The following is a 12,674-nucleotide window of genomic DNA, read 5'->3' as shown; positions in this document are numbered from 1 at the left end:
TGAGCAGCATTACACAACAGCTAATAGTAAAACGCTACATTAAAGCCGTTCCCCTTCTGTCAATTGTGCTGCACCGACTCATCAGGTTCACTTGTAGTCATGAAGCTAGCTGTGGGTTTGTGTTTGCTCCTGACTCTGCTGTCGGCCTATTATATCTACATTCCACTGCCCAGCACAGTCTCCGAGCCATGGAAGCTAATGCTGCTGGATGCCACTTTCCGAGGTGTTCAGCATCTGGTAAGGCTGCGCATGTCGCTCATCGCACAGGTTGTCCGTTGTTGGACCAGCTACAAGGGCTGAGGTTTCACTTTGGCTAAGACTACACTGTGTTAACCAAGCACCGAGGTGATAAGAAACCGTTAGGACAATGTGTAATAATAATAATTCTTTACATTTATATAGCAGGTTTTCTCTCTATTTAATGCGCTCTTCACGCAGCGAGGACCCGGGAAGTAGTAATTCAGTAACTGTTTTTGGTTACTTTAAAACGTTTTATTGCAAGTCATTTAATTATAATGTATATTGATGCTTTCATAAATTAGTAGGAGCGTAATCATATATTTGAATACAGATAAATGCATTAGGTATGATTATTTAAATTGTCCCGAGTATCTTGAACTGGATGTAAGGACGACAGGCTCGATTATGTAATGTACGTAAAACGGGTAGGGCACATATTTTTTTATGCATCTTGGATTTTTTTTTTTTTAACTGCCATTTCGACCAGTTACCAATTTAGGCAACGCGTAAGTCGTTAAAGTAATCCAGTTTTAATACTCTGTAACCATCACCTCTGAAGATGACAAAGCACGAGGGCGGCCGTAGATCTTGTCAGTAAGGACAGCCGAGGATCGCATTGCAGCAACGCGCAAAGGCTACGAGAATATGTCTCTATTTGTCTAGAAATATGCACCTCACCAAAATGTGACTTTGTCTTTTCCACTGGACAGCAGAATTTCGGATGTATGCTTTACTTGTGATGAATTCGGTGAGGCAATGAGAAACAGAAATGCGCCGAGCCAGATATTTGTTTGATGGACGGAGGGACGACATCGTGCAGTGCAGAGTAAGATACGATGGACTTGTGTTTCAAATTATTTTAGTGCATTAAGCTGTGCAGGGTGCTACACAGAGTAAATTACAGTTTACTCCATCATGATGAGCTTAGTGACCAGTCAACAGATATTCTGCACGTGCAGGTGTCAGTCACTGGTCAGTTGAGCTTTCACTCCATTGTAGGGCTGTGGAGATATCTTTACAGGTTAAATGCTTGATAATCCATAGTACAGTAGATAGTAGAATTTCTGAAGAGTGTAGGCCATGTGTACTGTTTGACATTGCAATATTTCACACCTTTATACATTTGTATATTAGTTGCAAAAATATTACTTTTTAGCCGACAAAATAATATGCTCTTCCCTGAAAGAATGAATAAGGTTACACTGAATGTAGTTTATAAGGTTATGCTTATGAATTATAATGTAAACTACTGATGAGAATTGAATATAAGTATAGTTATTACTTTATGTAGTGCATTACGTTGTTGTGACTATTAGATTAAAGCAACCATCCATTTTCTAACAATTTCTTGATGGAACTGGACATGAGGTGGGTACTAACCCTAGACCGTGTGCCAGTCCTGTATATGACACACTTGCGATTTCTCATACCGGACCAATTTAGAAGTTCCTAGATAGTGTGAATGCATATTTAATTCTGCATTGAACCCAGTTTCATAGTTTGTTTTGACATGTACTACAATCCAAGAAATGTAATAGGATATATTTGTATGAAAATATTCAGCCCTGGTCTGGTGACTACCTATGTGGACTTTGTTCTGTGAGTTTGAGGGTAGTATTTTCTCTGTTTTTCCCTAAATTGTCCCAGTATGAGTGAGCTTGCTTTGTGATAGACTGGGGCGATGTTAAGAATTTGTTCCTACGTTGTCCAGAGTGCTGCTGGTATAGGCTTCTGCAACCTTAACAGCCTGAACTGGTTTCAATAAATGGATGGACCAAGCTTTTTTGCTTGCATAGTGTTAAAAGGTAAGAGATCTGCAGACTTTACTTTTTTACTTAAATGGTATACATTACATAGACAAATGAGTTTATCTGCTGACAAATGAAACACTTCCATCATTAGGATGTGTTCCACATAAGTTCATAGAGAAACAAAGACAGGTAATTAAATGATAAATTCAAGTTAGGGGATACTAGCTTATTTGTTAGTAACAAGCCCAAATCATTTAGGTGAACAGTCCTCTGTTTTGACTGGCATTCAAGAAATTGGATGAAAATGAGTAATGGCCAGAGTTTTAGTTTTTGGTGTTCAAATAATTTTATTTTATGGCAAAAAGTGAAAGTTGAAAGTATTTTTTATAGTATTTGGTAGAATTTTGAAAACAGTTCAGTGTATGCTTCTCAGTAGCATTCACCACTCCATTAAATATGTAAAGGCTTAAGAAAGTTTTTTTTATACTGTAGCAGAGCATTCTAGATTGTTAATTCTTACAACTTAATGTTTTAAACAGTTGGACCACAGAGTATTGTTACCTAATCTTGAAGATAACTGCTTCCATATACAGTATGTATAATTAACCACTTTTTTACAGGTGCATGGAATTCACCCTTAACAAGCACTGTCCTCTGTCAAACTACCCTAGTTTCTTATTTTAAAGCAATAGCTTGTATAAACTTTTTATACAGTACATCTGTCCATTTTCTGAATGTGTATTGTTCAGTATGAGGTATTGGAGCCTATCCTGACTACAACAGGGAGGAGGTTGGAAACAACCCATAATGGGATTGCCAATTCAAACTAGGCAAGTTAAGGTTTGCCAGTGTCTGGACTGTGATAGCATACCTCTGGTGAAACAGCAGGAGGAGAACAGAAGTGCAGATTCTAGACCAGTGTTTCCCAGCCTCGGTCCTGGGGACCCCCTGTGGCTGCAGGTTTTTGTTCCAACCAGATTCCTAATCAGTGACAATACCTGATAACACAGATCTCATTTAATTAGCTGGGATTAATTTTCTTTTATTCTACATTCAGAAAAGCACAGCAGTATAATTGTTACATTTATAAATATTTCTGCTTTTACTATAGATTTAAATGCTTAACTCTCTCTTGTTGATTTCATTATATTTTGCCCTTTCTCTGTGCAGTTTTTCCCCTTCACTGTGTCTTATTAATGACAATTAAAAATGAGCAGAGACGCAGGCAAACACTGAATAATCAAACGCTGCAACTACTTTAGCATCAGACCTACTAATTAGTAAATAATGGATTCATTAAACAATTAGAACACCTAGAAAACCAGAATGAACATCAAGATGAAAATATTGTTAAAAAGAAAAAAATACATTATTCCCATATAACTGCTTGGTACATTTTAATATTTTTTTTTACCAAACTTAGTTTTCTTATTTCTATATTGTTCTCAACACACAGAACTTGGGAAACAACACATCGCTTAATTAGCCCAGGAGTCCAATTAAAAACAGAAGCTGGTTGGAACAAAAACCTGCAGCCACAGGGGGTCCCCAGGACCGAGGTTGGGAAACACTGTTCTAGACTAATAATCCAGTCAGAAAATAAACTTGGGCTTAAGTGCTATGAGGCGGCACAACTGGCTTTAGTGTTGTGATGACATTCGATGTTTCCTATTTCTTCGTTTCCTTTAACTGTGATTTTCTGACTTTCACGCCAAAACTAGCCCCAGCATTTCAGTCGTAGTCTAATATGATTGCACCACACTAGGGATGGACAATAAAATGCTAAATCTATTTATTGCAAAATAACTTTTCTTCAAAAGAAATATAAGACATGATCGACAGAAAGTTGATAGAACTCATTAATTCCTTCCATGTTTTGGTAGACAACACAAAATGCCAACAATAAACCAATCAATCCAAACCAGTCATGTGGCTGGAAAAGAGTTACAGCCACATCACATCAGGTTAGGTTGGTGGACACAGCACGGAGTGTAACAGCTGGCAGTAACGTGTGCTAATACTTGGGTTCCAGCAGTCGCGCACGCTAATACGTCAGATGTGGGAGCAAGATAAACGAGAAAATGAAGACATAAAATGTTAATGAAATCCAAAAAAAATCAGCTTTAACGAAGAAGACATCCATCCATTATCCAACCCACTATATCCTAACTACAGGGTCAAGGGGGTCTGCTGGAGCGAATACCAACTAACACAGGGCGCAAGGCAGGAAACAAACCCCGGGCAGGGCGCCAGCTCACCGCAGGGCACACACACGCGCACAAACTAGGGAGAATTTAGAATCACCAATGCACATAACCTGCATGGAAACCCATGCAGACACAGGGAGAACATACAAACTCCACACAGGGAGGACCTGGGTAGCGAACCCAGGTCTCCTAAGTGAGACTTTGTGTTCTCCTGTAGAACTTGAAAGGTTAAAGATTTTAGATTTAAGATTTTAGAATTAAGATTTTATTTTATTTATTTGGAGATGACCAACAAATTTAGTTTATTCCCCTGACAAACTTGAAAGCTTTTGACTGGTCAGAATTCACTTTTTTATTTTCTATTACCTGTTTTGTTTTTGTTTTCCTTACAACACTTGAAGCTTTTGACTGGTCAGAATTAAGATTTTAGTTTATTATGTATACCTATTTTATTTATTTGAAATACAGTTGTATAATGCTCTACAGTACATTTGTCATGTTCAACTTCTGACAGGAAATAAATAATATTTAAACCAAAATTAACGTAATGATATCTTTTTATCTCACTTAAGAGTAGAAAGGAACTTTTTTAAGCTTGACAGAAATATCAATATCACAATAATTTTTTTCTTATCAGTCAATATTTTTTTTCCGTATCACCCAGCCTTACACCACACTCCACAATTCCTTCCCCTCATTGTTAATTGATTATTATTCTTACAAAAAACTTTGTAAAGCATGAAGAATCTTCTGAAAGTCTATTAAATGATTTTGACCTTTCTCTAACGATTCCAGAATATTATCAAAGGAGCCTCTCTCCCTTTTATAAACACTTGTACCAGACAGCTGCTTCTGTAATTTATCTTGCAGAGTTCCCTCCGTTTATTTGTATCTTATCCAAGTCAAGTTAACTGGCCTGTAGCTTCCAAGTCTGACATAGTCTTTTCCTTTTGTATGCAATAGGGCATATACTAGCATTCAACTTCAGCAGGAATGGTCTTGTTTTAAAGAGATATGTTTAAAGGCTTATGCATAATATTGTGTGTTCCCGGTGATTAATTCCTTTTATCTTTTTAAATGTACCATACTGTTTATTATATAACCTTCAATTTGATTATTATAATTGCATAGTCAGTGGAATATGATTAACATCTATGCAAAAATATATTCAGTTGTTTCTTTATAAATTATTTTATCTGTCTAGTGCTCTTCTCAAACTATTTTGCTTATTTTTTTGATAGTTCTCTTTCAGCTACAATAATGATGAGAAGGTATTATAAGGTTTTTAGAAGGTATTATAAGGTTTTTTTTTTTTTGTAGTGTTAGTAATGCTGTTTGGCATTTCCACTTGTTGCTTCTGTTGATCATGCTATTGTTAAAGATAACTTGCTTTCCATTGGCAGAGTGTCCCATCATCTTTTGTGTATGCTTAATCATAACTGACCAGTCTGTGCTACTTTTCATTATGAAGGCTTTTCAATCTCTGTCCCTGCGGGTGTATCCTGTCTCTGTAAATGATACAGGAGTACTCCCTTAATTCTCTGGACTAATGTTTTTCTTGAGGTACTGAAATGGCCACAAACAGTCTTGAAAGGCATCTTAGGTAAAGCAATCATACTGGCTTTTTATGTAAATTTCTCATTTTGGTAATTGTTTGCACAATAAAAAGAGAATGAAAGAACCTCATTAACAACTAATTATGGTGTCATAATCCTCAAGCCTCCAATGTCATTCCTCCCCATCATACACTGGCATTTTGCTCCTGTTTTCATTAAAAAGTAAGTAAATGAAACATTTTGTGGCATATTAAAGGCTGCCAAAAATATTTTATGAAAAAAAGATTTCATACAAAAATATAATTCATACCACTATTTTGACTTTAGCTCACCACTCTCTATACAACATGCTGTTGTGTAAATTTGAAAAGAAGAGGTTTTACAGGATATGTATTGAATATTTTTTTTCAAAAGATATGACATATTCTAATTTTTTCACAAACACGTATCTAGTTTGGCTGAAATTGGAATTTGGGTATAGCAAACAAGTTATGTCCTTTGAGATTGTCAGGTATTAATCAGCAAATTGCAAATGTTCCACATATAAAATACTTATCTGATCTTCTTTAGTTGCACCTTAAGAAAAATAGAGAAGTTCATACTTGTGACTTATGACCACAGAAACAGTGTTGAAAGAAACTATGATGTGGGTTAAAATATGATGTAATTGAGAACAGGTTATTAGAGTGCAAACTTGTTAGAAGACATTTTATTCTAGATATTGCTGCATAACTTCTGTCTGTGCCAAATGTGTCTTATTAACTGACTAAAAAAGGCCACAATGCTGTTTTTTCATTCATCCACATTTTCTCAAGTGTTAAAATTTTAACTTCAAAACCTGAAAATGTTGATTTTGAAATGAAACCTACTGTACTGTCATTCAAAAATCCATCCTTTATTTATAAGCAGATACACAAACAGATGTCCTAAAAGTTGCATAGCTTTGTGTCCTGAACTCTTGTCACATCTTAAATTACTTTTCCTGTGTCATCATTAATCATACACTCATTAAAATGAGCAATGGCAAAAAAATGAATATGTCAAAATTTCTGACTAATATAAATATAACCACACTGCTGTGTTCTAAATGCAGAATAAACTTTAAGATCATTTCGAAATAAAATGTTTTCCCGAACAGGATGCTGTTTAGAGCAGAAACCAGCAGCCACATGGGGGTCCATCAGGAGTGGGACTGGAAACCACTGTATTAGTGATTTGTAGAAATTTTGCCAACATTTACTGAATACCTTTAAGCAGAATACTCAATTGGTTTCTGTTTAAGCAAACCATGTCTTTTTCCTAAAATTACAAACTGGCTTAATGCTTTGCCTTACAGTTAGATTTTTTTGTTTCTGTCTTCCCTTGTCTTTGAGCACATTCAACATAAACTAAAATTTAATTGCAAATGGCCCTGCTGATTTAATGCAAGTCTTTGCTGTTGTGTCAGACAAAGTGTACTTGCATCTTCAGGTCAGTCTGCATTCTCACTGTTTTTTTTTTTGTTTGTTTTTTTTTTTGCAAGTGCTTTAAAGTTGAAGTTGACCTTCACGTTCTGCCTTTTTTCACACTTATTTCACTTGCAAATTGCATTGGTTTGAATCCTGCTGTGGTGTCAGATTTTTTTCCTGTTTTTACATTGCCAGTTTTCAAAGCAGACTCCTTTTGTAAAGAATACCACATGTTTATTGAGTCACTGATGGCTTTCCTTCTTGCTTCTGCAAGTTTCTGTCTTGTTGTAGTCCTACAGTAAATTTAAAATCCGTCCATCCAGGGTACGCGCACACACACCAAGCACACACTAGGGACAATTTAGAATCGCCAATGCACCTAACCTGCATGTCTTTGGATTGTGGGAGGAAACGAGAGTACCCGGAGGAAACCCATGCAGACACGGGGAGAACATGCAAAGTCCATGCAGGGAGGACCGGGAAGCAAACCCAGGTCTCCTAACTGCGAGGCAGCAGCGCTACCACTGTGCCACTGTACTGCCCTAAATTTAAAATGTCACAACAGAATGAACACAAATTGGAAATAACATTCCACCAATCAAAAAATATTACTTATTGGTGAGGTTGAGTTTTTTGTAACCTCATATGAGATAAACAACATGCAGTTCACTGAAGTTATAAATATTAATGTTGCATATATCATGGTTTGCTGCAATGGTCACAATTTGAATTATAGTATGAATTTTACCCTAGATTCACTTGCTAGATACTAAAGATGGCAGGCTCCTATTTCAAGAATAATCCCATTTCATAAAAGTTGAAGGCAGCGCCCTTTTTTCTATGGTGTGAAAGATGCAGGTGATAAAGTATATCATCTGGAGTCAAGGCTAGGTTCTGACTGCTACTCCAGAGTAATAGTGTGTATACTTTATACACATGAAAGCATATATCTTTATAACTAATACACTTTATGCAAATGTATGTATTCTTGTGTGCTTTGTAAATTGTCTACTGGTGGTGTGCCCTATACAGTACATTAGATGTTTGGTTTAAATAGCAGGTATATTTTGAAAATTCTGAACAGATAGCTGGATAAATAGCCTGTGGTTAACACTGTAATTACATGCCATGGATACAAGTGTGAGCTGACATAATGCTTGTTTTTTAGCCTTTTTTATGATCTTTTTGGCAAATGAAGAAAATCTACGTTTTATTTTAAATTGATTTTATAAGTAAGTTTACAGTGAATAAGACTCCTGTCAATCAAGCATACAATTAATACTACATTTTATAGATTTATATTTCATATCTTTCTAAACACCTGTCCCCTGCATAGCTCAGAGAATTCCATGTGAAGTAGCCCATCATGGCATTAAGGCCCTTATTTCTGCAAATAATGCTGTTAGAGGATGTGTGAATCCAAAACTGTCTGATAGATCAGCAAATCTGTTTTCTCCAGTGTGATCCAATTGTAAAGAATTTCCAGAACATATATTGAGATAAATGCCTGACAAAATTAACAATCAATGTGTTGTTTCACATATGTTTTGGATTATCTTAGACAGTATGGGTGTGTGTGACATATGATTTTTAGTTACGTGAACACCATACATTGCACTAATTAATGTATCTTGTTGATGGCTGACTTCTATGCATTATGTGAATTTCTAATTAAAAGGCCTTGTTCTCAGTTTTGCCTATTATTTAAGAGTGTAGCACTTAAAATATGCAATGTCTTGATTGTTACTAAATAATATAGTTTCAACCCTATATATTAATGGAAGACTAGTAAAGTTGGGTAGGATTAAAAGAAACTTTTAAGGCATAATTTTTTTAATGGTTGTAAATACATTGCCAGTATAGAGCTCTGTAAATGTCTGATTACCACAGTAAGTACCATAAATGAATTAATGCTGTATAGGGTAAGGATAGATGCTTATAATATGTGGTTGCAATTGAGCGTATCATCTTGACATCAGGATTATGCTACTGTTCTGTACCCAGCTTTTGTTTTATTTTAATTGTTTCTGTTAGTTTTGTATATGAGTTTATTTTTAATTACTTTCTTTTAGAATGTAATTTTCTTCCAGTGATTGTAAAGTTTTATTTGTTAGCATTCTTGCCTTGCGGAAAGTGAGGTTTAATGGCAACATCCCTCTCTTCTCTTAATACTGTACACTTATTCTTATAAGTTTACATATCCTTGCAGAACTTGTGAAATATTGAACATTGTTTGGAAAATATAAGTAGTTGTGCAGAAAGATTTCCATTTAATTAGCGAGTATGCTCAGGTGAGGCAATTTATGATAACATAATTGTGTGTGTCCTTTTAAAATCATATTAATAACTGAAATCACCCAAATGGGCCTGACCAAAACTTAACATACCCTTGAAAGTTGGGGCTGAAAATATTCACACAATGGCACACACAGGTTCAAATTATGGGTAATTAAAGGAGAGTTTCCATGCTTGTAACCTCTTTGATTATAATCAGTGTCTGTGTATAAATAGTCAATTTAAATTCATGCAGAGCTGCACTGACTTTCCTGGATACTGAGACATGGGGAGAGCAAAAGAAATGTCAAAGGGCATGAGAGAAAACATTGTTGAATTGTATAAATCAGGCAAAGGATATAAAATGATATCCAGAGATCTGAGAATGCCTGGCAGTAGTGGTTCTGTTGTTACCAAGCCAGACTATATCTGACCTCAGATTTGAGCTTTATTGAAACCTTTAATGTAACCACTTACAAAATATAATGACTGATTAATGTTAATGGTTTGTGTCAGCAGATGTGATTTGCTTCACTTAAAACATGGGGAATTCCTTAATCCAGTGACATGTTGAAGTATAACATCTGCACCGATTATCTTAGCCATTTGTTTGTCATATCTTTAGCTCAGATGTACTAACTCTGTTTTACTAAATTTACTCAAGGGATGTTAATATACAATAAAAATTATTTCAGCTTTCTGCAGTAGGTCATAAAAAAATCAGTGCATTGTGATTGAACTGTACAGTGTTCCCTTCTGAAAAACCTTCTGTGTATAGTACCTCAATGTGTTTTTTTTTTTTTTTTATGCATAGTGACTCCTTCACCTATGCAGAATATTAAATTTGTGGTGGATTTGCATTTCAACAGGTGTTTTTGTTTTCTTTTGAATATTCAGGGTCACCTTGCCCATCACCTGGGACTAAGCCATTATATAACGGTGCTGAATTTTGCAGTGATGTCATTTGAAATCTTGGCTCCATTGTCCAGTGAAAGTGTTCGAGTTTCAGATGTGATGTTTGACAAAGTTCTGGTGCGGGTGTTTGAAACCACCAAGCTTCCAAGCGAGGATCTGAAGCGCAGTGTCATTTACATACACGGTGGAGGATGGGCATTGGGCAGTGCAAGTATGTGTCTATGGAAATACAGCTCTGACTGTCTTCATCAACATTTAAGTTATGTTACTTGTTGGAAAGACTCATCAGTTACTCTTAAAGTTTTTGTTACATTTGTTGTTTTTTTTTTTTGTTTTTTTTTACTTTTTGTATTTTCAAAAAAAAAAAATAACACCAAATGTATCACTGCTGCTTTGGAAGTTTTGTTTGTCACTTGTTATAAATTTGTATCTTGAATAAAATGGTAAACCTTATTTCAATAAACAAACAAGGCTGGAAGCAATCCTGAATTGGGGACCAGTCCCAGTCCCATCACAGGCACACTTGTGCACATAGTCTCATTTACTTTTTAACCAAAAAAGCAATAGCTTAGAATCTGGGATGGTATGGTGGCCCTGAAATTTGTGCTGCCATCATTATAGTTCCAGAGTCCTCGATTCCAGTCTTGGACAAGTTGCTGTTTATGTGGAGTGTGCACATTCTCTTCATCTATTTATGATTTTGCTGTATCTACCTGGGTCTGGGCGATATGGAGTAAAATTGATTTTGCAATTATTTTGACACAAATTGTGATATTCAATATATGTTGATATATTCTCAAAACACAATACAGATTGAAGATCAGCACCATACAGACATTAAAGAAAGTTGATTCTGTTCATCTGGACATGGAAAAAAAACTAACTTTCTAGAATTTCCTTACCTGGATTATTGAGCATGAATCGAGACATATAGACATGTTTTCTGTACAAAGTCCAAAACCTGAAACTATTTTGTTGTATTAATATTATGAAATATGAGCAAAAGTCAAAGAAACTCCTCAGATATATTTTTATAACCATTTTGTTTTATATTCCTCTTATATTACAATTTCCATTGTATGCCTGCCTTCCTTGACTTCTGTGTCTGCCAGTCAGTAAACATTCTCTCTCTCTTTCTCTCTGTTTGATTGTTTTTATATAATGAAAGTCAAAGCTCTTGTTTCATTACTATGCTAATCACCGATTGTAATAGATGTATATATGTATTGTGAGACTTGCCCGGACACCACCAGTCGGACATAAATAAAGACAGTTCCTAACACGACACAAAGCATACAGCAATAATCACCCAAAATGAACTTTCTTTCTCTCAGTCCTTAGCCGCCAATCTCCTCCTGGGAGCTTTGTCCTGCTCCCTCTCCCGACTCTAGCTCCCAGATTGCTGGAAGGCGGCCCCTTTTATTCCTGCCCGGATGTGCTCCAGGTGGCTGATGACGTCCATCCGGCAGCACTTCCTGGTGTGGCGGAAGTGCTGCCCTTTGCACCGGAAGCACTCCTGACGTCCCTGGCAGGTTACTCCGCCATCTTGTCGAGTGTGGCGGAAGTAACTATTTCCAGGTCCCACGAGGTTTAAGGCACCCTCTGGCGGTGGCAACGGGTCCCAATGGGTTATAATCTTTTCGCGTGGTCCTTTCCTATTCCAGGACGGTTGCCCCCTTGTGGCCCGGAAGCTGTTCTTGCCCCCTTCCGGTCCTTTTAGACATCCCGGCCGGGTAAGAACCCCAGCCGTCTGTGACAGTATATTATGCATATGTTTTATTATTTACGTCATTTGTGAGAATTCCAAAGTATCTATTTATGTTTGTAAGTTCTTTTAGAACATTCACCAGCACAGTAAATGCTGTATTCTTGGTCAGACAACTCATATTTTTGTATTCAGTTTTCTTCATAGCTCCTTGAATCCTTCTTTCTCTTTTTGGTATACAATTAGGACTTTACATTGATGGTTTCAGAGAATAATCTGAGGTACTTTTGAAATTCTTAGGTGGATAGTTTCAACTACTCTGAGAAACCGTACTTTAACTTTTAATCCCAGTGAACAGTGAGTGACATTCTTTATTAGAATTTAGCAGTATATTCACACAGATTTCCAAACAACACACTTACCCTTGTGTGCTGTAAATTCTTTCTCAACTGATCATTTCTTCTTTTATGCTTCACGCTTATCAATCAGGGAACATGGCCAGCGTCAACATACTGGAGAAAATGCTGAACATTGCAATATTAGCTTTTTTATAATGGTATTTCTTAAGTTGAACCAAA

The 12,674-nt window shown here is 36.2% G+C and overlaps 1 protein-coding gene across 1 annotated transcript in view; it reads left to right on the top strand.

The window, feature by feature from the left end:
* The first annotated feature begins 38 nt into the window (after window positions 1-38).
* LOC120534164 (neutral cholesterol ester hydrolase 1-like) overlaps window positions 39-12,674 on the top strand; it is a 45,679-nt gene continuing 33,043 nt past the window's right edge. The window contains exons 1-2 of the mRNA XM_039761514.1: window positions 39-237; window positions 10,374-10,602. Of these exons, the coding sequence (XP_039617448.1) occupies window positions 100-237; window positions 10,374-10,602 (367 nt within the window). The 5' untranslated portion in view covers window positions 39-99. The remainder of the gene's footprint in view (window positions 238-10,373; window positions 10,603-12,674) is intronic.

The sequence above is a fragment of the Polypterus senegalus genome, chromosome 1 (assembly GCF_016835505.1).
Source record: "Polypterus senegalus isolate Bchr_013 chromosome 1, ASM1683550v1, whole genome shotgun sequence".
In the NCBI taxonomy this organism is placed as follows: Eukaryota; Metazoa; Chordata; class Cladistia; order Polypteriformes; family Polypteridae; genus Polypterus; species Polypterus senegalus.
The sequence above is the reverse complement of the archived record's forward strand: the minus strand, read 5'-3'. Positions and strand labels throughout refer to the sequence as shown.